At 43.4% G+C, this 26,544-nt stretch overlaps 2 protein-coding genes across 2 annotated transcripts in view; one reads left to right on the top strand and one right to left on the bottom strand.

Moving 5' to 3' along the window:
• The first annotated feature begins 558 nt into the window (after window positions 1-558).
• On the top strand, window positions 559-24,702 carry Atp1b1 (ATPase Na+/K+ transporting subunit beta 1). The gene is made up of 6 exons (XM_004658810.3): window positions 559-736; window positions 5,103-5,231; window positions 16,175-16,330; window positions 18,268-18,452; window positions 22,216-22,296; window positions 23,272-24,702. The coding sequence occupies exons 1-6, from the start codon at window positions 640-642 to the stop codon at window positions 23,533-23,535; spliced, it is 912 nt and encodes a 303-aa protein (XP_004658867.1). The 5' UTR covers window positions 559-639; the 3' UTR covers window positions 23,536-24,702.
• The window catches only part of Nme7 (NME/NM23 family member 7), a 145,240-nt gene continuing 143,210 nt past the window's right edge, over window positions 24,515-26,544 (bottom strand). Inside the window, exon 12 of the mRNA XM_045158158.1 lies at window positions 24,515-24,796. Within this exon, the coding sequence (XP_045014093.1) occupies window positions 24,764-24,796 (33 nt within the window). The 3' untranslated portion in view covers window positions 24,515-24,763. The remainder of the gene's footprint in view (window positions 24,797-26,544) is intronic.

Here is a 26,544-nt window from a genome sequence, read left to right as displayed (position 1 = left end):
CTCAGGCACCGCCCCCTAGGCGCCGCCGATTGGCCAGCGGGCCCGCCAGTGGGCGTGGCCTGGCCCGGCGGAGGCGCGGTATATAGTAAAGGTAGGGCGTGCGCTAGCAGCCAATTTCTCGGCTCGTGGCCGGCGCGCGCGTGTGGCCGGGCCTGCGCTCCGCTCCTCCGTCCTTGCGTCTGACTTTCGCCCGGCCCCCCTTGGCCGGTCTCCGCAGAGGTCGCAGTGGGCAGGGGGGGATCCGGCTCGCGTCCTCCGTGGCAGCTACGACTTTGCTGAGTCCACCCCAGGGGAAGGCTGTCGGGGTGCGCGGCTAGACCAAAGGGAGCCCGCGAGCGGCCGCGCGCCCACCAATAGGTGCGGGGCTCGGAGCCGCCCAGCCCGCGAGGTCCCTCCTCCTCCTCCTCCCGCCCTCCGCCCCCGCCGCCGCCGCTCCCCCTCCTCCCGCTCCTGCCTCGGCTCCTCCGCCGCGCGTCTCGCACTCGGAGAGCCGCAGCTGCTGGCAGCGGCGCGTCTCGCTCGCCTGCGGACGGAGAGCCAGGCCCCGGGAACCCCGGACCCGCCGCCGGCTGGGACGCCAGGGCGCGCGCCGCTGCAGTCACCCACCCACCCGCTCGCAGCCTCGGCTGACCCGCCACCATGGCCCGCGGAAAAGCGAAGGAAGAAGGCGGCTGGAAGAAATTCATCTGGAATTCCGAGAAGAAGGAGTTTTTGGGCAGGACCGGTGGTAGTTGGTGTAAGTACCCCGCTACCGACGCCGTGCCTTTTCTCCCCCGGCGGCGCATCGCGTGCGCGGGCTCTGCGGATAGTCCCGCGCCCGGGGTGATTGCTGGCCTCGGGATTGGGGAGTCCAATGGTGGGCGCTGCTCCGACCGCGCGGGAGGGTCTGGGATTGTCATCCTGAATCAGATAGGGACGGGTGTGGGGGGGGTCTCTGGGATGCGGCACGGGCGGGGGCTGGGGCACAGGGTTATCTACAAGGTAGCGATTTTGTCTTGGTAATTTTGCAGTCTGCCCATACTGGCGTCGCCCAAGCCTTCCCTTCTGGGAATGGTCAGGTTCCTGTAGACTGTGTCTTCCTCCACCCATATTCCAGGTCCTAAGAAAAATGAGATTTGGGGCTGACAGAGAACCTTATGAGGTAATCGGTTCTAATGCAGGCGAGGCTGTGTGTTACAGCATCTATTAGCCTTAGCCTAAATATGTACCTAGAATGGAGGGAGGAAAGGAACGGGTGCGGGGGGAGCGGAATCCATCCACAATGCAGTATTTCATGGCCGGGTCTAGGGTTTCCCCCTGCGTCCTCCCTCCGAGGTCAGCACTGCCCAGAAATGGCCTACTAAGCCCCGGCAGGACTCGTTTATTCTAAGCCTTGGCTGGACACTTGGCAAACTCTGGTTGTTTTCAGGGTCTACAGATAGATACAGATCAGTACCTTGGGGGCGCTCAGGAAAGGATTAGTCAAGATGCCCATCTGAGACGATTTTGTGCAGCCTGTTGCTTCCTTGGATGGACTCCCCATGCCTCATTGTAATTTAGATATCCTACTTGTTTTTTACCTTCCTATACCAAAAAGGTGACTTTTTTTTATTTAAAAAAAGGTCATTTTGAAGGGCATAGTTGTAGGCAAATCTGTGAGTCGTGACTGCAGAAGGGAGGGAGGGAACTCCCTCTGCTGCATCATTGCCCCCACCCTCCTTCACTGTCATCCTCGCCACCATTGCCTCCTCTCTTTCCCTAGCACCAGCATTGCAGTCACTAAGGGAGCACTGAAAACCAGTGATGGAGTATTTCTCTTTGGGAGATGGTCTGTGGCAATCGACCGGGACATGAGTCAGGGAAATAGTGCTTGGCTGACATTTTGAAATGGAAGAAGGTGGAAAATTGTGTGTGTGTGTGTATACACACACACACACACTCATATACATACATATATATATATATATATATATATATATATATATATATATATATATATAATTTTGTACAGGAAAAAATGCAGTCAGGAAGTCTCTTGATTGAAATGTAAAGGGTTAATAATGCATCATAACTTCAAGGTTAGTCAAGGTGAAGTCTCATTCCAGTGTATTAATGAGAAACTTAGGTATCCTTTAGCTATGGAAAATGTAGTTCACTAAAAGAATGTTTTTTTATTTCACTTGATCTCTCATTTTATTTGGGGGAGACTGTTCTTCAGTGGGATTATTGTTAGTGTCCTTGTATTTTCTTAGTATAGAAGGGAAAGCCTAAAGAACAGTGATGTTTGTTAGGATGGGCAGCTAGGGCCATTTCCTAGCAACTCATGTAACTTAAATGAGGCCTGGAGCAGTGGGATGGGGGGGGGGGTGCACTGCGGAACCAGGGCTTTCTTCCCCAGGCTACCTGAGGCCCCTTTCCCTGGTGGTTTGGCCCGATCATAGAACCAGGAGAAGCATTGACTCCAAATACCTTGTGAAATTTACCCTCTAGTGTTTTTCCCCACAAGTGTATTTCTTTCCTCATTCCAGTTTCATGCTCCTTAGAACAATATTTGTTTTAGAGTTTAAGGAAGGCAGTATATAACAATTTGTTCTTAAGGTAGACATTTAATGGGGAAGCACCTCTGTGGGAGAAAGAGGGAGAGAGAATGTCTGGTTTTTGGTCTTGTTATTCCCCTCCAGCAAGGTACTCTGGCTTATGAGAGCAACCATTGGGGGGAAAAAAAAACCTGTGTACTTGTCTCATCTTCCATTTTCCAAGGTACTAGTGCCAAGCTAAAAATCTTGTTTTTGTTTTGTGCTAACTTGTCTGTAAGAAATAACAGAGCCTCTATTAAGCAGAAAAAGTGGCAGCATTTGCTGTCTCATAGGAAGAATGTGCCCCCTTTCCAGCTCTGGGCCCAGCATGGATGCCCTTGGGACCAGGGCAGGATGCCCTTGGCTCAGTTTTGCTTATAGGTAGATTTTTCACCAAGATGGACGCAGGAGACTCTAGCCTGTCACCTGCTGGAGAAATCACAGCATGCAAATCACTTTGTACTTTCTATCATTTTATTCAGTTAATGCAGGTATTGGGTGGTTTTTCTATTTGCATTTGGGTCTAGATGCCATTTTTTAAATTTTCCTTTGAAATTTTCAAATGTATAATTTTGTTCTACCTGAAAGCATCTATAGTCCTTGTTTTTAAAAAAAATGAAGAAAAGAGGAAAATTAAAGGGAAAAAGGTCTTTAAAGCTTTCCCCCTATGGTGCTGCCCCAGCTGGTTGGTTGGTGGGACTTGATCAGACTTTTTTTTTCCTTCTTTCCTTTCTTTCTTTTTTTTTTTTTTTTTTTTTTTTTTTTTTTTTTTTGAGTAGACCTACATGTCCATTTCTTACCCAGTCACCTCCCAGCAGGAACTAAGGAGATTTTCCACAAGAAAGAGAATTCTTTGCTTCTCTTGTTTGCTGTGGGCAGAATGTAAAGGCTGTATGCTCTTCAGTTTAATCATGCGCTTATAAAATCATTTATGTTCCTGTCGCCTGTTGGTATTTCAAACCGCAGCCCCAGTCATGCACTTCTTCTGTAAGAATTAGCTCTCTGGAGTCCAGTGAGTAGAGGAGTTGCAGTTGTTAGGAGAGGTTAATGTGATTGTGCTGAGAGCACTGGGATGACATGGGGAGAGCTACAAAATGAGGAGGAAAACTAGAATCAGGGCTTCAGGAGCTCTCTTGCTCACTGTGTGTGATACCAAATCTTGTGCCTCATCTGAGCATTCCCTGGAAAAATTTTCCAGATCTCTTGACGTCACAACCTTGCCATTTGCCTACTGCTGCTTGGATACTGAATGCAGCACTTAACCCTTTCCTGCTGGGACTGTGGAAGGATTGAGTTAGACACCTGTAGTTGTGAGCTATGCAGCCTTCTCACTCCTTATTTTGGCTTGTGTCTGCCCTTTTCCTGGTTCTTTTCTTTTAATTGAGAAGAAAAGAAGTTACGTTCAACACTCTGGTGTGGGTTTTTATGTGTTTTGTTTGTCTTAACAGCCCTAACTGTTCTTGCTGGGAAAGTTGGGCCTTGTTAAATTTACAGTGTGGGTGAGGGCTGCATAGCTGTTTTCCACAATTGTGTGCCCACTTCCTCTTTAGCCCCCTCCCACCACCTAGTACATTTCATAGATTTGTTTTTAGTAATACTTCCCATTTTGTGGCTTTTCCCCAAGGAATCCAGCATATAATGGAGATCTGAAACTTTTGAGAAATAGCCCAAGTCTCCTTTGTGCAGTCCTGTTTCCCATATCCTTACAGTTGCTTGTTCCACTTTTCGTTTGCATTATTTTCTGTGGCCGCCAAAGAACTGCCAGGTGAAGCCTAGTACAGCCTGTTACCATGCAGCTAATCGAGGAGATAATCCTTGCAAACCAGTAACTGATAGCCTCCTCCTGGTTCCTGGGCTTCATGTTGGTCTTCAGTGTTTGTTTGTTTTGTGTCTTTCTTTTCTGTTTTTCATTTGTAGTTATTCGAACCTCCATTCTGTTACCTAGGAGAAATGAAACATACAGCCTGTCAGGCTGTCCTTACCTTGGTGCTAGTCAGAAGATGGAGTAAAAATGGTGCTGGCCATGTGTACTATAGGGTTCCTTTGTTTATGGGTTTGGCTAGCTCCCCTAATTTTGTCCCCTTGGGGACAGAGTCAGGGTTCTTAACTTAGCTGCTTTCGCCCTTGTCATAAAAACTCTTGGGCATGTTATTGGAGAAACAGCAGAGCTTGACTTGTTTTTAATGATAAGGGATAAGCAGGCAAGGACCAGAAAATATGTCTGTAAGGGAATATATTGACACATGTTAAATGCGTTACATAAGCATACAAGCATAGCTGGAGAATTTTTACTGCTTATCTTGGTGAGCGTTCTTTTTAGAGAATGAAGTGATTTCCTATTAGTATCTATCTTCGCAGTGGCCCCTGTCTCCATCCTCAAACAAGAGAATTCATCCCCTGGGTCAGTGTTGAGAAAGGATACTATGGAGAAGAAACAGGCTGGAAAGGAACTGGGAAGGAAGTGTGGTTATCTTTGAGCAGGCTAGGCTTTGGTTCTGAGCATGTGACTACATCATAGCCTGTCATGTCTGTCTGTTCTCCTTGCAGTTAAGATCCTTCTGTTCTATGTGATATTTTATGGCTGCCTGGCCGGCATCTTCATTGGAACCATCCAAGTGATGCTGCTCACCATCAGTGAACTGAAGCCCACGTACCAGGACCGGGTGGCCCCACCAGGTAAAGTCCACAGGAATAGCGTTTGCTCTTCCAGAGGTAAAAAGGGGTGCCCCTTCCACCCAAGAAGACCTCAGCCATCAGAAAGGGAAAGGGAAATTGGGAGCGTTTCCTGCTGCAGCCAGGTCTCCTGCCCGCACTGCAGATTGAACTCCCGGGCCTTGCAGATGTTACAGTTACACTGCTCTGGAGTGAAGGCCACACCGAGCTTTGTGACTGTGAGCACGTCAGCTCCAGAGAGGGCCTCATAGTCGCCGTAGCTTTCATGCTCAAGAGCTAGGTCAGTGGGATTATTCCAGAGCCTTTTGATCTGTAATACATGTTTTTCACTTTCTTTCTTGGGCTATGACTCAGGTAAATTCTTATGACAGGTCACTTAGGCTCCTGTTCTAAAAGGTTAACATGCTTTTAGGGATGACAAGAAGCTCTGAAATTGGCTACCTTCCCATAGAGAGGAGCCTTAACTTCAGTGGGGGGGGGGGGGGTGGGGGCTGACATTCTCACACCTGCCACAGATTTGCAGTTTGACCTTGGACAAAGTTAACCCTCTGCACATTTTAATATTTATGCTTGTTTTCTACCTGTCTCATTTACTGGCATAGTGAGCCCTCTTCCAAGTTTTACTGTCTCTGTCAGCTCTAAAAACTTGAGTGCACAGAAAGATCATAGCAAGTGCAGCCGGCCACACGAGTGTGTCTGCTGTGGTTTGATTGCTGTCAGTGTTGAGTGTAGCCGTGTGTGCCCATGCCAGTCCCACACACCATGGAAGACCCACTGCTGGCATGCCTTGGGCTTACAGGACAGGCAGCAGAGCAGCAATAAACATGGATTTACTATCTGGCTCTTGTTAAAATCATTGCCTGGAGGACAGTGGAGGGAGGGACAGAGGAGTGATTGTTGCATAACTTCCGGCTTCTCACGTTATAAATGACCTTGAGCTTGCTGCTGAGGGATAGCAATGAATTGTCCCTTCTGTGGACTAGGGTTTAGTGGTATAGCGACAGCTGTCTGTAGGTGGCAATCTTGGGGCTGTCTGCATGGCACTGGGCAGCCTAGAGCAAGTGCCGCTGCCTGTTGCAGACTTGTCCTGCTCTCTTGCTTGGGTGTGGAAAAGATCTGCGGAATGTGGCGGTGGCAAGCATTGTCCTATGTTCCTAAGTCAAATAGGCCTTCCGAGCAAGAAAAGCCCAAACCATCTTCAGATAAATTTAGTTGGGAAGTGGGAAAAGACAGTATGTATAAGTATACACAATGGCCTTAACTGGTTTCATGCACAGACTGCAGCAGCTCTTTACCCCAAAGTGTGGGTCTTTGGAAAGGTTGAAACTAGGCCATGATGTGTGGAAAAATTGAAGGTCTTACATAAACATGTTTACATGAGCTTCTGTGACAATAAAACATGTATCTTTTCATGTCGTCTTCCATTAAAATGTTTACACTACCACTGCTACTATAAGTTACATTAGGATAGATATTTTCTTTTTGTTATGCCACTTAAAAGTTGTTCTTGCCAGGCATGGTGCCGTACGTCTTTAGTCCCAGCACTTGGGAGGCAGAGGTAGGTGGATCACTGTGAGTTCAAGGCCACCCTGTGTCTACATAGTGAATTCCAGGTCAGCCTCGGCTACAGTGAGACGCTATCTGGAAAAACTAAAACAAACAAACAAAAAAGTTTCTTCAATCGTTATGGCTATTTTAAAATAATTATATTCAAAGCAAAAGATACTACAAGCTCATCTTTTTATTTCCCAGGTTTAAAAACAAGTGTCTTGAATATATATACTTTAGAGATCCAGCCATTAATAATAATAATAATAAAATTCTCCAGGCACTTTGCTGAAAAGGAAATTTCATCTTCCAAAATAAATAGCCAAAGTGCATGACCTTGTAAGGATATGCAAATGACCTTGCCTAGGTTGTCTGAGGTTCCCAGTCCAGTCCAGACTCCTCTCTTTTCTCCCCACTTCCTTCCAGCTTTCCTTCCTGAAAGCCATGTTCTTGGTACCTATATTTAGTGTGTACAGCAGTTGAGCTGACCTGACAAACCCTCCTTCTGCAAAGGAATGTTGGTGGCTCATCCTGGAAATATGCATTCCTAGCCTTTGGTTTAATCACAGCTATAGTCTTCAGTCCACTTTCTCATTTGTCACCTCTGTCCTTTGTCTTGGTAATGTCTGTTTCTCCTTTTCTTGACCCTTACCCTTATTAGGAGTCTAGAATGCACCCTCCCCCAGGACTCCTGTGGGATTTTTCTGTGCCCCTACCTGAAGACATGCTAGACCAGCAGCCAGGTCAGCAGGACACTGGTTACCAAGAAGTCCAGTCCCTAGACAGTTTCTAAGGACCCGGTATCCTCTGAGGGACCTTAACTTCAGCCTCTTCCTCACATCTTTCAGAGCAAATGTTAAGAATTTGCATTTTTGAGAGGTTTTAACAATTCCTTAAGATTCAGGCTGAAGAAATGCATGGAAAAATGTCCTGATAAATATTTGGCTTCAAATTAATGTCTCCAAGCCACCGTTTTTGTTTTGGTTAAAGAGAGAAAATTGTAAGCCACATGTACCTGGTACGTGTACAAGATTGTAGCATTTAGAGATGGAAGGACTTTCAGCGCTGTGTCAACAGGACTTGAAGCAAGAAAACAAACATTTATGACTGGGTTTTGAGTGTCCCTTACATGTTGAAATACTATGTAATTAGATCTCTTTCAAATGACATGTGTGAACATGGGCAAATTCAGCAGTGGTAATCGTGCAGTGCAGTTAGAACCTTAACATTTGTCAAAGGCAAAAGAGCCTATAAACTGGGAGGGAAATTTAAGGACAAAATAGATAAGACATGAAGTTTTTTGTCCCTGAGCATTGGTAGCTGCTAAGGTGGATGTTGTTCCTTTATAAGGTCTTGTTGCTACGGGACATTGGAACATATCCGCCTGCTTTGCCCAGAAAGCAGAGTGTCAGCTGAGATGTTGAGACCTGTTAAATTGCTACTTTCATAGCTCAAAAAAATATTATTAGCAATTTCATGATTCCTTAGTGTAGATGTTAAGACAGCCTCTGAAGATCAGAGTCATCTAAAATAGGCTTTCAATAAGGCATTGGCCTGAGAAAGACAAGCAGGGACTTGGGAGTTGGAAACAGTCCCTACCACTGCACTGCCATTTAACTTAACCATAGCAAGCCTTCCTTTTCCCATGTGTCAAATAAGAGTAACTCCCTGCATTAAGTTAGATGGTAAATGTATGCAAAGCACATAGTACAATGTAGAGGTAAAACTAACGGCCGTCAGTCCAGGGGTAGTCCCTACCTTCTACTAGAAGGAGTAGTTTCCATATCCTGAATTTGTAGATGGAGCTTTGGAAGATAAGGCAGGGATGCCTTGCACACTTAAGTGATTTCAAGGAAACCTTCATTTTCCCAAAGTTCTTCAGAGACATTGGATTAGGAAACATACTCAAACAGAATTTCTGTTGACCCTAAGTGTTACTGTATCTGTTCTCTGGTCTCTCCCTGTTGCATGCCTGTACCTCTTGGGTAGCTTCCAAGCTTTTTCCTAGAGGAGACTCTTGGTAATGCTCTGCCCTGTAGGCAACAACTCTCCTCTTTGTAAAGGTGGTGAATCTTGGGGGAGATGCTGCTGTTGGCTGTGCGCAGAGGGCTGACCGAGTAGCCACACACGCACATATGCACGTGACACCTCCACACATACTCTCATGTACACTCACACTCATGCTCACCAGGCCTTGACCCTGAGTTGACTCAGTTTGCCTTGCTGCCTGCCTGCCCAGTCATGTCATGGAAAAGATTTTCCCTCCTATCTGCTGTTGCCCTTCCCCCACTGCAAGCTCTCTTAGCAACTGTGCAATGAATGGAAGGTCCCTGTTTGTCAATCCTTGTGTCCAGGGAGTTGCTACCTGGCCTGCTTCCTGGTACAAAGGTAGGATGGTATCCACATATCCTTCTTGTTAAGATTGCAAGTGGCTTCTTGTGTTCCACTCTTAAAGATGGCTCACCATGGCCAGAGCTCATTTTAAAAAAGACACATTCTTGGAACCTTTATAACCAGAACCAGGGTGGGAGGTAGATTGGGTGGCCACCCCTATTGCTTATGAAGGGACATATCTTGAAATCTAAGAGGGCATATCCCATTGCAGTGTACATCTTAACATACTTCAGTGTCAGTCTCAGATAAACTTACTTTTTTTTTTTTTCAAACTACATGAAGGTTGTGACTCTTACTCAAATTTCATAGGTGAAATTAGAAACATTTCCTCTTTGGAAATGTTATTTGTTATTTCAAAGTATCAAGGTGTTTTTCTGCTGTTTTCAGTAGAATTCATTGAGTTGCAGTCTCAGCTGACCCATGGAGGCCACACTGTCGCTCATTCTCCTCTTCTCTTCGCACTGTCACATGGATCCTGCTAACCTGTTTCCAGAGGCTGAGCCTGTGGATGAGTTAGCATTCAGGGCAGAAACTACTCCTAGGCTTGTAGTTTGGTAAAGGGCTCAGGGAGGAATATCTCTGGTCTAAAAGTTTACCTACCCATGATCTAAATCTAAAAACCCATATCTGAAGACTGGGCATGCAAGAAGCTTAGTGACTAACCTTAATACATTCTTGGAGAGCTGAGAATGGTGTTTTACACCTATAATCCCAGTGCTGGGATTGGGGGAGGCTGAGTAGAAGGGTTGCCAAAAACTCAAGGCCAAGCCAGGATACATAGTGAGTTATAGGCCAGCCTGGATTATAGGGTGATACTCCCACCACCAAAAAAATATTCTTGAAGTGACTATGGAGAAGACTCAGTAGGTAAAGTTCTTGCTATGCAAGCCTAAGGACCTGAGTTCATATTCCCAGCACCCGTATCAAAGCTCCTAGTGCAGGGGAACTAGGGACAGGAAGATTGCTGGGGCTTAGGTTAGTCTAGCTAAAATGGTGAGCTATAGGTTCAGTGGGAGACCTTGTCTTGAAAAACAAGGTGGAGATAATGGGTTATCCGGAGATAGCCCAATGACCTCTGGCCTCGTGTGTGCACACACACACACTGCACCCACACACTTGAACATGCATATACACAGAGGCAAAAATGACAAAGAAAAAAATTCTATTCTTAGTAGATTAGTAAGCAGAACAGAGACTTCTGATAATGTAGGACCAGCTAACAAACTCATGGAAGTGATAGTGGGGAAAAAAAAAGCTGGATCTGTAAAGCTTCTCTGAACTCCACTGTGGAAGACCCCTGCCTTCCTGCCATCCTGAATCCAGGCAGGGTAGGAGTGGTGGCTTCAGTGACCATTTAGCATTCTCATGTGACCTGCAGGCCCACTTGATGCAGACTAGAGTAGAGAGAAGCTGGGGAGAGGAAAGAAAACCACCCAGGATGGATATTACCCAACAGCTTCTAACCAGGAAAAAGTGCACCTTTTACCACTTGCATGCATGAATAGGCCGCATTACATTTCATGCATGTTACAGTGTTGTATTTCATGGCCTTGGTTACTTAGCAAATGTTGTTTTGCATTTAGGCAAGTCAGATATACTTTCGTTCTAACTTGTTTGACCTTGAAGTAAAATGCTAGGATTAGTTTATTTGTGCTCCCTTTATAAATGTGGCACCTTTGTCAAATCAGGAATATGCACACTTATGAGCTATCCAAATGTCAACCATAATATCCCTATTGAATTATAGAGCCTCCAAACTTCACTGTTTATCTGAAAATGGATATGAAGCTATAGGGAAAAGTGTTGATTCAGGGTAATTCCACAAATAGAGAAGTTTGTGGCTTTTAGCTTAGACAAGAGGACAGATTTCTATACACCAAAAGTGGCTAGACACTCAACTAGACTGTAGAGACAGTTGTGCAGTTTCTTTAAGATTTTTCAAAGGGAGCAGATTCTGGATGCTGGTGTGGATGTTAACCTGTCTGAAGGCAGGACTGTAAATGTGTGGGTGTGTGAAGTCATGCATCCTCTCCCCTCTTTTTTTAAATTGGAAATCATTTTCCACATGGAGTGTATAGGGTATGTGTGTGTGGCCTCCTGTAAAAATATTTCTTTGCTTCCTGTGCCTTTCTTAGGTACCTTCCTTGGAAGTCTCTGTGGAAAATGATACCTATTTAGAGTGTTTGACTAGTGATCCATCACATGTATTAAATGACATTGGAGTAACTGCTGCAAGGTTAAAATGGCTGCATTTTCCTTTAAACACTTCATCTCATAAGTAGAATGACACACTTGCTACATTATTAACCTAACTGGAAACAAAATACTTGCTAATAAAAAGGGTCTTTCTTTGGTCTTCCCTTTCTTTTTTTCCTTGTTCATTCTTTTTTCTATTGTGTCTACCTAATAAAGACAGAGGTGAGTGGTGGTTTCCTTATTTGTTTCTTAGGAGATGGGGGCCATCTATACCTCTGTGCTTTGTGAAAGTTAGTAGTTCCCTGCGACTTACCTTTCCCCTCAGAGTTAGCATGGGACACACGGGCCAGGATTGGCCAAGAATAAATAAATCTGCCTGCAGGCAGGTTAACATCGCACCCTGTACCCAGAATCCTATGTAAAGCTGAAGTACTTATTGAAACTCATTAACGTTATCCAAGTTACTGTTTCAGTCTGTTTGGATGAGTTTATTAAATAACTTAAAGCAAACGGTGCTGTCAGAACAAAGTTGTATAGAGCTTAATGTGATTGATGTAAATTCAAGTTCTGAAAACTCCTAAGAGAAAAGATAAGATCTAGTTCAAGGAATATGGTTTGCAATCACAGCCGTTGATTGGGTGCTTAGCTCTCTTTCGCCTCTGGGAGTTATTAGTGTAGAAAAAAGCTCACCCTTGTTCAAAGTTTTTAAGGAGTGGGCAAAAAAGAGAGGCACAAGCTCAAAGAAAGTATCTATCTTGTGAACCCACCAGCTAATAAAAACTCCAGTCAGCAAGGCAGAGTTTACGCTGTCTCTTGACGAGTTGCCAAGTCCAGCTTCATTTCTTTCTCTACTTTCCAGTAATCTGATGACAGCATAGTAAGTGATTAAAGGGCTGGGCATCACTTTACAAGGGTCTTCACCCACTGAGGAGAGGAATGTTCCTGAGGGTGTGGAGAAGATCTTGTACGACCGCTCTTGAACTAAAACTGCTCAGTTCAGAATATGTCAGGGAACTGACCTTTGGTGACTTCTAGGAGAAAGCCTGGGCCATTAGGCTTTGGACTTAGAATTAACAGACTGCAGAGAGAGTGGATGATAGAAGGGGAGGCCTTGCAGAGCTGTGAGAATGGAGAGCAGAAGAACGTAGCGGGGAGGCAGCAGCCGTGCTGGGTGGGCTCCTGCATAGCTTGTCATACATGTGGATCCTCAGGTGCTCTGTTAAGTGTCTACAGGATACCCAAGTCCTTTACATGTCTTCCTAGAGATAGTTGGGTATTTTAAAGGATGCCCATGAAAGCTTATGTTAACTACCACCTTCCCCAGGATCCCAAGAGACTCCAGAGCTCAACTTCAGTCTTCAAAATGGTAAACATGGCTGAACTCCTGGGCTCATGTATTATTTTTTAGTTCCCTTGATCAAGGTTCTCTGCCACTCGAAAGGAAAGGACAGAATAGAGACTTTGGCCCAAGGTAAGAGATCCAAGTAGTCAGAGCACAGGAGTCTTAAGACCCAGTGCTTAACTGTCCATTTTACTGCTTGCATTCTTGGTTTCATATGCTGGTTTGTAGCATTCTTCAAACATTCTGAAGTTGATTTTCTCCCGTGTGGTAGCAGTCAGACTAGACTAGGCTTAGGTCCTGAGCTGCACTTGAAGATGTTAACTTGAAGTAGAAATTGGTGTGATTTTATTACTTGGTTTTATTATTTATTTGTCTTATTTAGAAAGATAAGGGATTCATAGTGCATACCACTTAATGGGCCAGTGGTACCACTGTGCACAGCAATAATACACATCAAACCCAAAAGTCAAATCTCTGGTGCTTGCTAACAGAGGTGCTTGCTATTAAGAAAGGCTGACATGGGCATCTGGATGAATGCAAGCTTAGTTTTGATCATGGCTCCTCACCTCTGGAAAAATGCACTAGTCTGAGTTCCAGGACTGGCTGTGTGGAAGGGTAGTTTCTGTTTCCTAGTGTCTATTCACCATGGAGACCAGAGCTTGCCATGTGAGAGAATGACAGCTCAGTGCAATTCCCAATTCATCTTTATCATGCTTTCCTCCCCCCCCTTTTTTTTGTTTTGTTTTCTTGATGAGCGGGAGAGTCTGAGAAGTAGCATCACTATTCTGCATACCAGCATCAACGAATCGACATCCTGAGTGGCTGCAGAGAGGATGCAGTGGCCAAAAGTGAGAGGGAAACTGCTAGAAAGGCCAGTGAAAGCCAGGGCAGAGGGGACAGATGACACCTGTGAACTTGATTTGCAGTCTAGGCCCTGCCACGTTTATTCTCAACGTGACGTAGGGCCACTTTCCTCTTGGCAGTCTATTGGGCAGTGCTGAGAATAGCACCCTGGACATGATTGTATTTGGTTGGCATCTTGGATTTTGCTGTATCACCTAATGTGCTGGCACACATATCTTGCATTTTTTGTTACTCAGGAACTGATGACCCTTCAGCTGGCTATAGCTTCTCCCCACTTCTCTCCTTCCTAAAGAATGGTGAGGCTGCTCCTTGGTTTCTGTCATTTCATCTCCTTGCTTTCTTCACCCTTCTGTCTGTTCACTACTCTTGACCTTCTTTCCTGCGGATCTGGAAAGTTGATTAACCCCATGTGTAGAGTTCTCGGTGTATTTGCACTTGGCATCCCAGGCCTGACTGCCCCTCAATACTCCCCTAGTCTGACTCCAGGGCTCTTGTAGGAAAACTCCCTATTCTCCTGAGTGCTCTTGAGCTTTGGTACTTGGCCTCTGCCCTTCACGTTCCAGAGCCAGGCAAGTTACCTTGACTTAAAAATCTTCTTTGCAACTCAAACCAGGTCTGACTCGGCCTAGATGCCGTCACGGTTTCAGCAGGGACCCTGCTTCCCCTCTGCTGTTACCTGCAAGCTTCTGCGCTCACCTTTGCAGCGCCTGCTTTCACTACATGGCTTCTTTGCATTGTGCATACTCACAACGCCAGCTTTCTAAGTTACTGTCAGAAAAGGTTTGGAGTATATCCAAGTTTTCATGCTTTGAGTCTTAAAAAAATGGTTTAATTGTAACAAGCTTGATTTTAAACTGACGATGTTTCATGAGTTAGTTCTTCAGCTCCTCTTGGATTATTCTCTCTCACTGTTGGTAGCTCTTCTCCTCTATGACCTTTAGAGTTTTCATTTGTTTTTTTTTCTGGAAGGTTCTTGTTGCTTCTCAAGTCTTCTGTCTTGGGCACCCCTCTGCCCAACTACTGACTCTTATTTTCTTGTCTTACACACTGCTTTTGGAAAACCATGCTGACAGAATCTGGACCTACTCCATATATCTACTTTTAAAACTTAAAGCAATCCTCAATGACTAGAAAAATTACCAAGTCTACTTTAGCTTCTACTGAACCTTGTTCTCCAGCCCCACAAAACAAATGGTGCTGTTAAGTAATTAATACGCTTCAATTGTACCATTGTCTTCATGTCTGCAGTGCTTTCACCCCTCTTAGAATTGAATCCCCTAAGCTGTCTAAACCATGGGCACTGGGCGTATTCTTCACTCTTAAAGAGACTGTCTGGGAGGCGGCCAGGTTTTCTTTTTGTTTGTTTGTTTTTGTTTTTTGAGGTAGGATCTCACTGTGGTCCAGGCTGACCTTGAATTAACTATGTAGTCTCAGGGTGGCCTCAAACTCATGGCAATACAACTACCTCAGCCTCCTGAGTGCTGGGATTAAAGGTTTGTGCCACCATGCCCAGCCAAGGTGGCCAGTTGAACTAGCTCTTGCTGGGTCATGTGGGTTCCCCCCACTTGCAGAAGTGGTGGAGAGAGGCCAGGGTAGCTGCTGACCCAGGACTGTGGTTGACAGCTTTGGGCTCCACATCGAGACAGATCTATTGGGATCAGATTGCTACATGTCACGACTAAAAATACAAGAAGGCTGCCTAATTTGAGTTTCAAATACACAGTGAATAAAGTTGGAGTTATGTCCCTTTGAAAATTTATTCCATGCTTATCAGAAACTATAATGTAATCGGCTATCTTTTATTAGGGTGCAATGCCATGGCAGCTGTTTTTCCAACTACTTGACTATGCGCAGTGCTGTGTAATAATGTCCAGGTGTCCATCTTGCAAGCCCTGTGAAGGCAGAGACTTAGGGATATTAAAAACCGTAATAGCAAGAGTGGAAACCCATGGCACACATATTTGACTGACTTGTATATTGACATGCTCAAACATCTGGATTGGCGACTACACATGTACCCCTAATTCCCAAGTAGAAGCTAAAAATTCCCACAAAGATTACAGGAGCCAAAAGCGGTGTCTGTGGAGTAGTCCTAGGGCTAGAGAGTTTGGAATTTTCATACTTTATTGATAGGGAATATAAAGATGGATCTCTGTGCTCAAGACTTCTCTGTCATTATGAAGAGGAAAGCCACCTGCACAAAGGGAAGCTAGCAGTACAGTTCTACAAAAATGTGTGCACATGATGGGACTGGAAAACTAACAGGCTTTGGAGTCCTGCACACTGGGCTGGGAGTCTGGTTCTACTGCTTTGTCTACCTTGGACCAAACCTTCACTTCTCAGTGTAAGCAGTGTTTTCATTCATGAAATGAATAATGCCTACCTTGAAGTGTTGGCCAGGAAATTGATATGACATCATCACTATTATATTTAGGTACTTAATCTAAATGCCATCAGATTGATTTCACAAGGGAAGCAGGAATTTAACCCTTCTAGTCAGGTGGAGTGAGGAAAGCATGTTTGTGCAGGGAAAGACGGCTTTTAAAGTTCCCTGGTTGGCTTCCCACTAATGTTTGTGTCTTTCTGACTCTCTCTGGTCTAGGATTAACACAGATTCCTCAGATCCAAAAGACTGAAATTTCCTTTCGTCCTAATGATCCCAAGAGCTATGAGGCATATGTACTGAACATGATTAGGTTCCTGGAAAAGTACAAAGATGCGGCTCAGAAAGATGACATGATTTTTGAAGATTGTGGCAGTAAGTATACGCATTGTAAAATGCTATGGCTGGTTTCGTTTTTGCTAATTCTTATATTCCATTTGTACTTGCTACTTCATGATTGAGATACTCCTGGACTACCTGGAAGATTGAACTCTGAGCATTCTGGGAAGATAACTTTTTTCTTTCAAACAGTGGATGCAATGAAACAAACATTTTAAGTATTGCAGTTTTCTACATTCAAAAGATGTTTGTCTGCAGTGACCCAAGCACACAGTGTCTCACATGCGCACCAGGGGGAACATGCGTCTGGAGTTTGTTTGCAGCCTGAAGGCCCTGGTGCATCCATTTTCTCCCCTTCCTCCCACCCCCTCAAAATAATAAAAAAGAGATGTCTAGCTGTAACAACACTCTTTGATACCTCATTCTACTATTCAGACCATAGTTACAGTTTTGTTTCTTGCATATGTTAAGTATAACTCGGTATTTCCAAATCTTTCCCCTAGAGGTCTTTGTAGGGGCCTTCTTGTTACCACTGTGATGACGCTTTGGTATAATTATCATTTGGGTACCAAGGAAGGAGTTAGGGTTAGTCATGATCCTTGTTGTGAGCTACCTGATAGGCACCTGAGTATTACAGATAAGGAGATGAGTTTTGCATGATGAAGAAGGGGTTGGCACATAATTTAGTAGTAATGTGCTTAGTATTTGCAGAGCTCTGGGTTCAGTCCCCAGTACTGGGGGAAAACATGGCTCTTGGCTGTCAGCATCTGTGAGTCATTGACACAGGTACTGTTTATCCTCTCTTGGAGTGGGTTGCTGGGTGAAAACAGCCCTCTGGATTCAATTCAGATATTCCCTAACTCTAGTTTTTGATATGGAGACTGTGGCTTGGTCATGATATTGGGCAAGCTGCCTTTTTTTTTTTTTTTTTTTTTTTGAGGTAGGATCTCACTCTGGCCCATGCTAACATGGAATTCACTATGGAGTCTCAGAGTGGCCTGGAACTCACGGCAATCCTCCTACCTCTGCCCCCCAAGTGCTGGGGTTAAAGGTGTGACCTACCACGCCTGGCTCCAAGCTGCCATTTTTAATGCCACTATGGAATAATTTAGTGGTCTAAAGGCATTGTTACTGAATTTTTACTAGTATTTATGTGAAGTTTTCATCTTATTTTTGCAATAATTTAAAAGGCACAAATGATAATCAAGGTGACTCACTTCACAGGATTAGATTGAGGTACTTTAGCACTTGATGGGGGAATTGTTAAGTTATTGTAAATTATAAATATTGTTTATAATACTCTTATATTGTTTTCCTGTAGAAAGCTTTGAATGCTGTATTTTTTCCCTCTGTTTTTTTTTTTTTTTTTTTAATTTTAATGTGTGTGGTGTGAAAAGGCTAGAATAACATACTTTATGGAACTTCAGCTTTCAGGGCTGTAGCTCTTATCCCCTCCTTTACTGTTTTGCATGCTAATTAGGGCATCCTTCCAGGGAATTCTTACCAGCAAACTTCTAATTCAAACCATTGTTACAGTCCTTTTAATCTGCATTCTAATTTTAATGCCCATTTCTGAGTTAAGCCACACTGATCTATACAAATGATGCTGACAAAGCATGATCCAGCTTCCTTTCAGTCTCTTGAACAACTGAGCAACCCATTATTTAGAGGGAGAGAAAGGTGGCCAGAGGCCACGCATGTGCTGATCACCAGTGGCAAGGTAGTAGGCTGCTTTGATATGGGGTCATGTACCAGCCATTGCCTTTGGTAAAATTTAACTTTTCCATTCTGTCTGTGAAGAGATGAGAGAAAGCTTGCTGGCAGTTCTTGCTTAATTTAGATCACACGTTAACAGGAAGAGTAGTATGCTCTTGAATAAGAAATTGTCACAGGGAACAAAAAGTTCCTTTCCTTGCTTGACAGTGCTTAGGGGATTAGCGGTACAATATAAAAAATGATGTTTGTATTTTTAGATGTGCCCAGTGAGCCCAAGGAGCGAGGAGACTTGAGTCATGAACGAGGAGAGCGGAAGGTCTGCAGATTCAAGCTTGACTGGTTGGGAAATTGTTCTGGACAAAATGATGAAACTTACGGCTACAAGGAGGGTAAACCTTGCATCATCGTAAAGCTCAACCGAGTCCTGGGCTTCAAACCTAAGGCAAGTAGGAGTTCCATGACAGGATTAGATAAACTGACCACGTTTTGGAAAAAGCATTTTGCTTGTATGAAAAGGCAATATGAGGAAGTTTTAAAATGTGTTCAGAAGTTGGGCATAGTAGCCTTTAATCCCAGCATTCAGGAGGCTGAGGTAGAATTTCTATGTGTTTGAGGTCTGAGTGGGGCTACAAAGTGAGTTCTAGGATTGCCATGGCTAGAGTGAGACCCTACCTCAAAAAAAAAAAAAAAAAAAAACAACAACATATAAGCCGGGCGTGGTGGTGCACACCTGTAATCCCAGAACTTGGGAGGCAGAGGTAGGAGGATCACCATGAGTTCGAGGCCACCCTGAGATTACATAGTATAATTCCAGGTCAGCCTGAGCTAAAGTGAAACCCTACCTTGAAAAAACAAACAAACAACAAAAAAAAACCCATACATATTCAGTGATGAGCCAGGCATGGTGGCATACATGTCTGTACTTAGATGTCTGAGGTAAGAGATCACCATGAGTTCAAAGTTAGCCTGGGTAGTTGAGTTTCAGGACAGCCTGAGCTAGTGAGACCCTGCCAGTTTTAAAGCCCCAACAGAAGCCTAACACCCCAAACTTCTGTATCTACCCCACAAACTCCTGGAGCATGGGTACTTATCACATTTTCTAAAGTTACAGAAATCCCAAGAGGCAAAGACAGATTTTGAAGTGAGTCCTGTGGCCTTTTGTAGTCGTCCTAAAACAGGGACTTATGTAACCTGGGCTGGCTGCCAACTTGCTGCGTAGCTAACAGTGGCTTCAAATCCTGGTCTGGCTCCCCACCTCTCCAGTGTTATGGTTGCAGGTGTGTGCGTCCACATGTAGCTCTGTGGTCCTGTTCTTAATTCTTCCGCTTAGTGTCCAGATGACAACTGCTATAATATGTAACCACTTGAGAAATTTTTGAGGCAGGTAAGGAGATTTATTTAAAAATAGTGGGGGTGGGAGGGAAGCCCCAAAGGGTCAGGGCAAGCATGTTTAGGGTCTAGGTTAACATCCACAGATGAGGAAGAAAGGAAAAGGAGGACAAGTTAGGCTGTCTCAGTTAGAACTTACAAAAGCAGTCAGGCTCACTGCGAGTCTATAAGGAACTGCTGAAAATTCTATTTTTAAATGTGAGGAGCTTTTAGATGTACAGTCTGATTCTGGTTTGTGTCCTCTTGGAGCCACTATGAGTGCTTGAAAAATAGTCTGGAGGCCGGAGAGATGGCTCAGCACATGAGTGTTTGCTACACAAGCATGAGGGCCTGAGACTACCTGAGGTTTTGATTCTCCAGCACCCACATAGGCAGATGAGCATGACCTCAAATGCTTATACCTTCAGCCATGTGGGACTAACGAAAGGCAAGCTCCAGGATCAGTGAGAAGAGAAACTCCATCTCCAGGAAACTCATCGAGGAATGGTCGAGGAGAGATACTTGACATTTTCCATGCACGTGCACAGGACACACACACACACACACACAAACACCCACCAGTATTGTCTGGTAATCTTTACAAAAAAAAAAAAAGAGTTTTTTCTTTTCCTGAATGATGATTGCATTGCAAAAAACAGAAACTGAACATGATGTAGGTCAAACTTTGGTGAGCAAACTGCTGGCTTTTGCAGGTTGTAGTCTTACCTGACCACTGAAAAATGGCAAAATGCCACAGTTCACCATTTCAGGAGAATAGATTCTTTCGAAGAAGGCAAAAATATTGCTATTATCTGTGCTTTTATAAAATGGGTTGTTTCATCCTGTCTGCAGATTATGAATTCAATAGCACTCTCCTCCCTAATGCATGCTTTCTTCCAGCAGGTTCCCCCAATAACCTCATGAGTACTGCCATTGTTAATATATGCTTTAATTCTGATAGGAATTGATCAGTGTGCAGAGTTCTGTGAACAAGCTCATTCCATTTCTGAAATAGGGCTGGCTTCTTCACTCACATTCTACTGAATGCTGTTAATTTGCTTCCACAATGTGTGTTGCCGAAAAGACAACTAGTGTAGAGAAAGGTGTTGTTAACCAAAGGATGCGTCAGAGCTCCTATTGGCACCAGAGGCAGACAGGGAAGTGGGAGGATGGATGGCCATCTGCCTGGCTTTCTTGATGGAGCTCCTGCAGAAATCAGTGTACCTGTCAACAGAATTTCAATCTTTTCACTGGCACTAGGATAAAGTATGACAAAACATGATGAGAACCAGCATATGCTTGTATTTGACATTCATAATACCAGGGTGCACATCACCAAGATCAGCCAGCCATTTAGCATTAGGAAGAATTGTTGTGATGTGTTGCTGAAGGAAGTCTGACACTAATCTGTGTGCTCTGGGTCCTTTGCATCTAATATTTGTCATCATAGGCATGGAGTTTTTCACAAAGGCGCAAAGCCTAGCCTATTGTGATTTATCTCTTCCCATGTCTTAATATTCTGTTAAGTGACAAAGTCTGCCTTTGTGTTTGATCTCCAGTTTACTGTCCACTGTTTCTCTAATTTATGTTTTGTTTATTTGAGAGACAGGGGGAGGGAGAGAGGGAGAGAGAGAGAATGGGTGCAGCAGGGCCTCTAGGCACTGTAAATGAACTCCAGATGCACGTACCGCTTTGTGCATTTGGCTTACATGGGACCTGGGGCATCAAACCTGGGTCCTTTGGCTTTGCAGGCAAGTGCTTTAACCTCTAAGCCATATCTCCAACCCTGCTTCTCTCATTTATCCCACCCAAACTCCTAGCTAATTTGCCACTGGAATCACTTATAATTAGTACCCTAGCATTCCACTTGGTGTCCGTAGCTCTTCATCCTCTCACCATAGATACTGGCACTTTCTTTGCTCAATAAACATTTTTTTTTTTGTTCCATATTTTAAAGACAGAAATCTGAAACTCATTTTCTAGTATCGCCACAGAGTAGTACCAAAATATTAATTCCTCACTGACGTGTAGAGCTGCCAATACATTCTGTCATTAGGTGATGTATGTTACATTTTATGTCATAGCTGAAATGCTATGCTGATAAGAGTACGCAGCTGTTTTTCTGTGTATTCATCACACTTCTAAGGTAGGTCTGGCCCAGGGATGTCATAGGGGAGTCTCTGTAGATTTTACTATAGCAGCAATTCCCCAGTTATATTTTGGTTCCTTTAATGGACTCACTCATTTTTAACACCCTATCATTTAGGACAATGGCCACTTGGCTTGTTTTCCAGATTAGGCTTTCCTGAGAGAACTGGAAAGGAACTAGGATGTATGTGTGTGCTGATCTCCTCCTGCCTGTGCCCGCAGAGATTGAAAAAAAAAGGAAAGCCTCCTTTGAAGAAGGCATTCTTGAAGGAAAAGGATCACATATTTACCCATGGCTCAGGAGGGAAGCCCAACTTTCATATAACAGACATGTCAGATGACTTTCCAGTATAATTATTACAATCTTGGCAACTGACCAAGTCTTTTATTTTTCTAGTTCTAGAGTAAGGATTAGGTTAGCATTAGGCATTCCATTTTGTTTTGGCTCCATCTCAACTTAATGGTAGTGCTCCCAAAAAATCAGAAACTTAAATTTCATTTCAAAGAACTCAACAGATTTTTTTAGGTTGGTGACGTGAGTCATTTATTTTGCTATCCTAATGATTTTTATTCTTTATTTTGGTTGACTCTTTGTGACCAAAGTAGTCTTATTGGTCTACAAATTAGATTTATATTTAAGCAATACATATATATGTATAAATATTTATCAACATCACTTTTGTTTTTAGCCCCCCAAGAATGAGTCCTTGGAAACTTACACCATGATGAAGTACAGTCCAAATGTCCTTCCTGTTATGTGCACTGGCAAGGTAAGAACTCGTGTGGGGCTTCTGATTCTGGGGGCGGGGGGCAGGGAGAGGTGGGTGATGAGTGAGGCTGTTTATAGTTAAAGATTTCATTGAAGAAACATTGCTTTCAGGTATCACTCTCAGAAAGTTGAGTTACAACAGCACTGGATAAAAGTTAAAAGAATAGACATATAACAATAAAACTGTATGTCAGTTCTTCTGCTGGCATAAGAAACTCAAACATCTCGATTTATTTTATTGGAATATTGGATTGTAGACCTGGGAGGTGAGCTGGCACACAGACAGGGAGGGCTCTGGCCCATAGCATGTGTATATTAAAAATTTGGGACCAACTTAGGTTTTTAAATGAGTGTGTTAAGAACTTGTGGTATGGGGTTGTCTTTAAAAAAAAATTGAGAGAAACGTGATAATCAGCACATTTTCCCTATGGATCTAAAAATGGGTACCCGATAAATTGTTTCGATAGGCAGAATAAGGCAACTTCCAAGCTGCCATTTTTTTATGCTGGTACCAAGAAAGGAAACAGACATATGATATGTGAGGCAAATAAACAGGTGAGCTGTTGGAGATAACGTCACTGGCAAGAATGCATATAACAAGAGTCCTCACTGCAGACATAGCAAGATGTACAGCAAGAGAGTGTGAGTCCTCACTGAGGCCTTCTGAGGAGGCTGTGTTGGCTTAGAGAAATGCGTGCTTCACCTTTGCCTCCATTTCTCCATGTTCTTAATGAGAATCGCCTACTTCTGTGACTGTTCCTCAAGATTGTGGTTCGTCCTGTGAGTTCAGACATCTACCAGAGTTTTGCAGTGCCTGATGGTCCAAACTTCTGAGAGGGTTTTAGCTAGGCAGGTCAAAAGATGATTTGTGTTCGTCTAGCTTATCAACTGCTCTGTGGGAGTCTTGTACAAAAGTACAGATAGTGATTGATACGTGATGTGCACCATTAAAATTGCATTTCACTCTGGTTTCTAGCGAGATGAAGATAAGGATAAAGTTGGAAACATAGAATATTATGGACTGGGCGGATATGCTGGCTTTCCTCTGCAGTATTATCCCTACTACGGCAAACTCCTGCAGCCCAAGTACTTGCAGCCTCTGCTGGCCGTACAGTTCACCAACCTCACCATGGACACTGAAATTCGCGTTGAGTGTAAGGCGTATGGTGAGAACATTGGGTACAGTGAGAAAGACCGTTTTCAGGGACGCTTTGATGTAAAAATTGAAATTAAGAGCTGATCACAAGCACAAATCTTTCCCACTAGCCATTTAATAAGTTAAAAAAGATACAAAAACAAAAACCTACTAGTCTTGAACAAACTGTCGTACGTATGGGACCTACACTTAATCTATATGCTTTACACTAGCTTTCTGCATTTAATAGTTAGAATGTAAATTTAAAGTGTAGCAATAGCAACAAGATATTTATTCTACTGTAAATGACAAAAGAAAAAATAAAAGTTGAGCCTTGGGACGTGCCCATTTTTACTGTAAATTATGATTCCATAACTGACTTGTAGTAAGCAGTGTTTCTGGCCCCTAAGTATTGCTGCCTTGTGTATTTTATTTAGTGTACAGTACTATAGGTGCATACTCTGGTCATTTTTCAAGCCATGTTTTATCATATCTGTTTTCTACTTTATGTGAGCAAGGTTTGCTGTCCAAGGTGTAAATATTCAATGGGAATAAAACTGGCATGGTACTTTTTTTCCTCTTTTTTTTTTCCTTTCTTTTTTTGGTTTGCCTCTGAAACTTCAAAGATAATGGCCCATCAATGAGCATTTTTAACACACTCCATAGTCTCTCCTGTGGTATTAGGTCTTTACTTTTCTCTTTATTTCCTGGGGCTGGGGGGTGGGATGTCATGGGGAACTGCCCTTTTAAGTTTTAAGTGACACTACAGAAAAAGAAAACGGTGATGGGTTGTGTTGTGCTTTGTACTGAATGCTGTCTTGTCATTTCCCTTGTCCTCCAGTGTGTTCTGAAGCTGTGTCAGATCTAGAGCTGCACATCACTTTGGCTAGTGACAGGGCTAATTAATTTGCTTTGTACATTTTATTTTCCTTTTTTCTTTCTCTGGAGGCATCACATGCTGGTGCTGTGTCTTTATGAATGTTTTAACCATTTTCATGGTGGAAGAATTTTATATTTATGCAGTTGTACAATTTTATTTTTTTCTGCAAGAAAAAGTGTAATGTATGAAATAAACCAAAGTCACTTGTTTGAAAATAAATCTTTATTTTGAACTTTATAAAAAGCAATGCAGTACCCCATAGACTGGTGTTAAATGTTGTCTACAGTGCAAATCCATGTTCTAACATGTAATAATTGCCAGGAGTACAGTGCTCTTGTTGATCTTGTATCAGTCAGGTTAAAACAATGGACAATAAAAGAATGAACACATTCCTCATGCGTGTGATCACTCTTGTCAGAATGCCCTTCTGTCTTCTCTACCTTCTCTATACTGTTAACTGTCCAAGATCTTGAAGAAGTATTGAACCTGAAAGGCAAGCATGAGACCTCTTTAGTTCACACAGAAGTGCCACCTTTCCCACCTGCCCTCCAGCCAGAGCATGGGCTGTACTAGACATTGGAATACCCAAGCACATCCTTCCCAAAGAGACGACCAAGTCAGAAAAAGGTAGAGAACAACCAATAAGCCTTTGAAGTTTGATTTTGGAAGATTTTGTGGTTTTAATACGAAATACCTCCTACAGGCTCTTTGGTTGAATACTTGGCAATGTTTGGGGAGGCTGTGGAACTGTGAAGAGGTACAGCCTTGCTGGATGAAGTGGATCACTTGGGGGGCAACCTTGAGGTTTAATAGCCTTTGCTTCCTATTGCAGTACAACTCTGTTTTCCTGTTTCTGCCATCTTTCCTTCCCTTCCATGAAACTTAAAACTGTAAACCAAAATTTAACCCTTTCCTTCTCTAAGTTGCTTCTGATCAGGCATTTGTTCACAGCAAGGAGAAAGTAACTGATCCATAGTTTTCAATGTAATTCGGTGCTAAAAACGTGAACTTTCAATCCCTATTAGTGCTTCACTAAATGCTGACAGAAAGAAATCAAAATTTCTAGCAGCTAAGATTAAAAAAAAATTTTTTTAGGCTCACAGTTGAGACTTAGTAAATTAAAAGGCTTATATTTTGCTTTTGCTCATGGTTTGGCCCAAGTTCTTTTTTAGTTAAATTAAACAGCTAGTATTAATGTAAGAGATAAAAAACATGAGTTTCCTGCATAATAGTTTTCAGTTATAAATGAGCTAAAGATTTTATATTATCAACATGGAAAGTGTGCAAAGTAAAGTGACGGCAGCTTATTAAAGAAAATGGAAGCCTTTTCCAAGGCCTGTGCCACCACTCAACCAGTCCATCCTACCTTCAGGCCAGTGTGAGAAACCAGCTTCATGAGCACTGACCTGACCCTGCAGAACTGCTCCCTCCTCAGAGAGCCCAGGCCTGGCCACTCTGCACGGAGCTGGTCCTGCAGCACTGCTTCCCTCCAGACGCCCCGTGCTTGGCCACACTGTGCTGACACAGCTGCTCCCTATCCTGGTAACAATGTTTGTTCCCAACTGTTGCTCTGTACTTAAAATCCTGCTCTTGCCTCTGCTTATCCTCTAATAAAAAGTAGCAAAAGGCAACAGGAGAAAATCGCACAATTGCCTAAGTAAAGCTTCTAGGAACACTCCTCAACTTTTAGGGAAATTATAGCAAAATCTACAAACCAATAACAACCGCATGAAACTGCATTTCTTAAAAAATAATAGCTCACACATTCATGAGATTGTATAACAAGACAGTTTGTCATTCTGCAAGATGGGAATGAATCTTATTTATGATATTTGTGAATACGAAGGGAGTGGAAGCCTTAGGGCTAAGGACAGGGGACAATTTATTCAAATTGGAGGGTGATTTGCAGTTCTGAGACTCCTCAGAGGTCACAGCCTTCGTGAGACAAATGCTTTTTATAGATCCTGTACATCTCATGTTCTCAGCTACTGTGGTTACACACATACCCATTCACTTTCTGTTTACTTCAGGAGTTCCTCTAAATCTTGTTCCTGTAACTTCTCCAGACTCAGCCCATTCCCACCTTTGATCTTCAGGACTGTATCAGGGATAAGAGACTTGGAAATGTGGTTTGCATTCTTGACTGCCTACTCTGTGCCTACTGTGAGGCACTCTTCTCGTAGCTAGAACTAGGTCCAACACACAAAACGGACATGCCAGCCTTCCTCTGTAGC

Source organism: Jaculus jaculus, chromosome 1 (genome assembly GCF_020740685.1).
Source record: "Jaculus jaculus isolate mJacJac1 chromosome 1, mJacJac1.mat.Y.cur, whole genome shotgun sequence".
NCBI lineage: Eukaryota > Metazoa > Chordata > Mammalia > Rodentia > Dipodidae > Jaculus > Jaculus jaculus.
This window is presented reverse-complemented; position numbering and strand designations above follow the sequence as displayed.

Bases quoted from the DNA above. Each gene is read 5' to 3' on its own strand.
- Atp1b1 (XM_004658810.3), top strand. From the start codon at position 640: ATGGCCCGCGGAAAAGCGAAGGAAGAAGGCGGCTGGAAGAAATTCATC. The intron at 5,232-16,174 runs GTAAAGTCCACA...TCTCTGGTCTAG, and splicing joins GGACCGGGTGGCCCCACCAG to GATTAACACAGATTCCTCAG. The intron at 16,331-18,267 runs GTAAGTATACGC...TTGTATTTTTAG, and splicing joins GATTTTTGAAGATTGTGGCA to ATGTGCCCAGTGAGCCCAAG.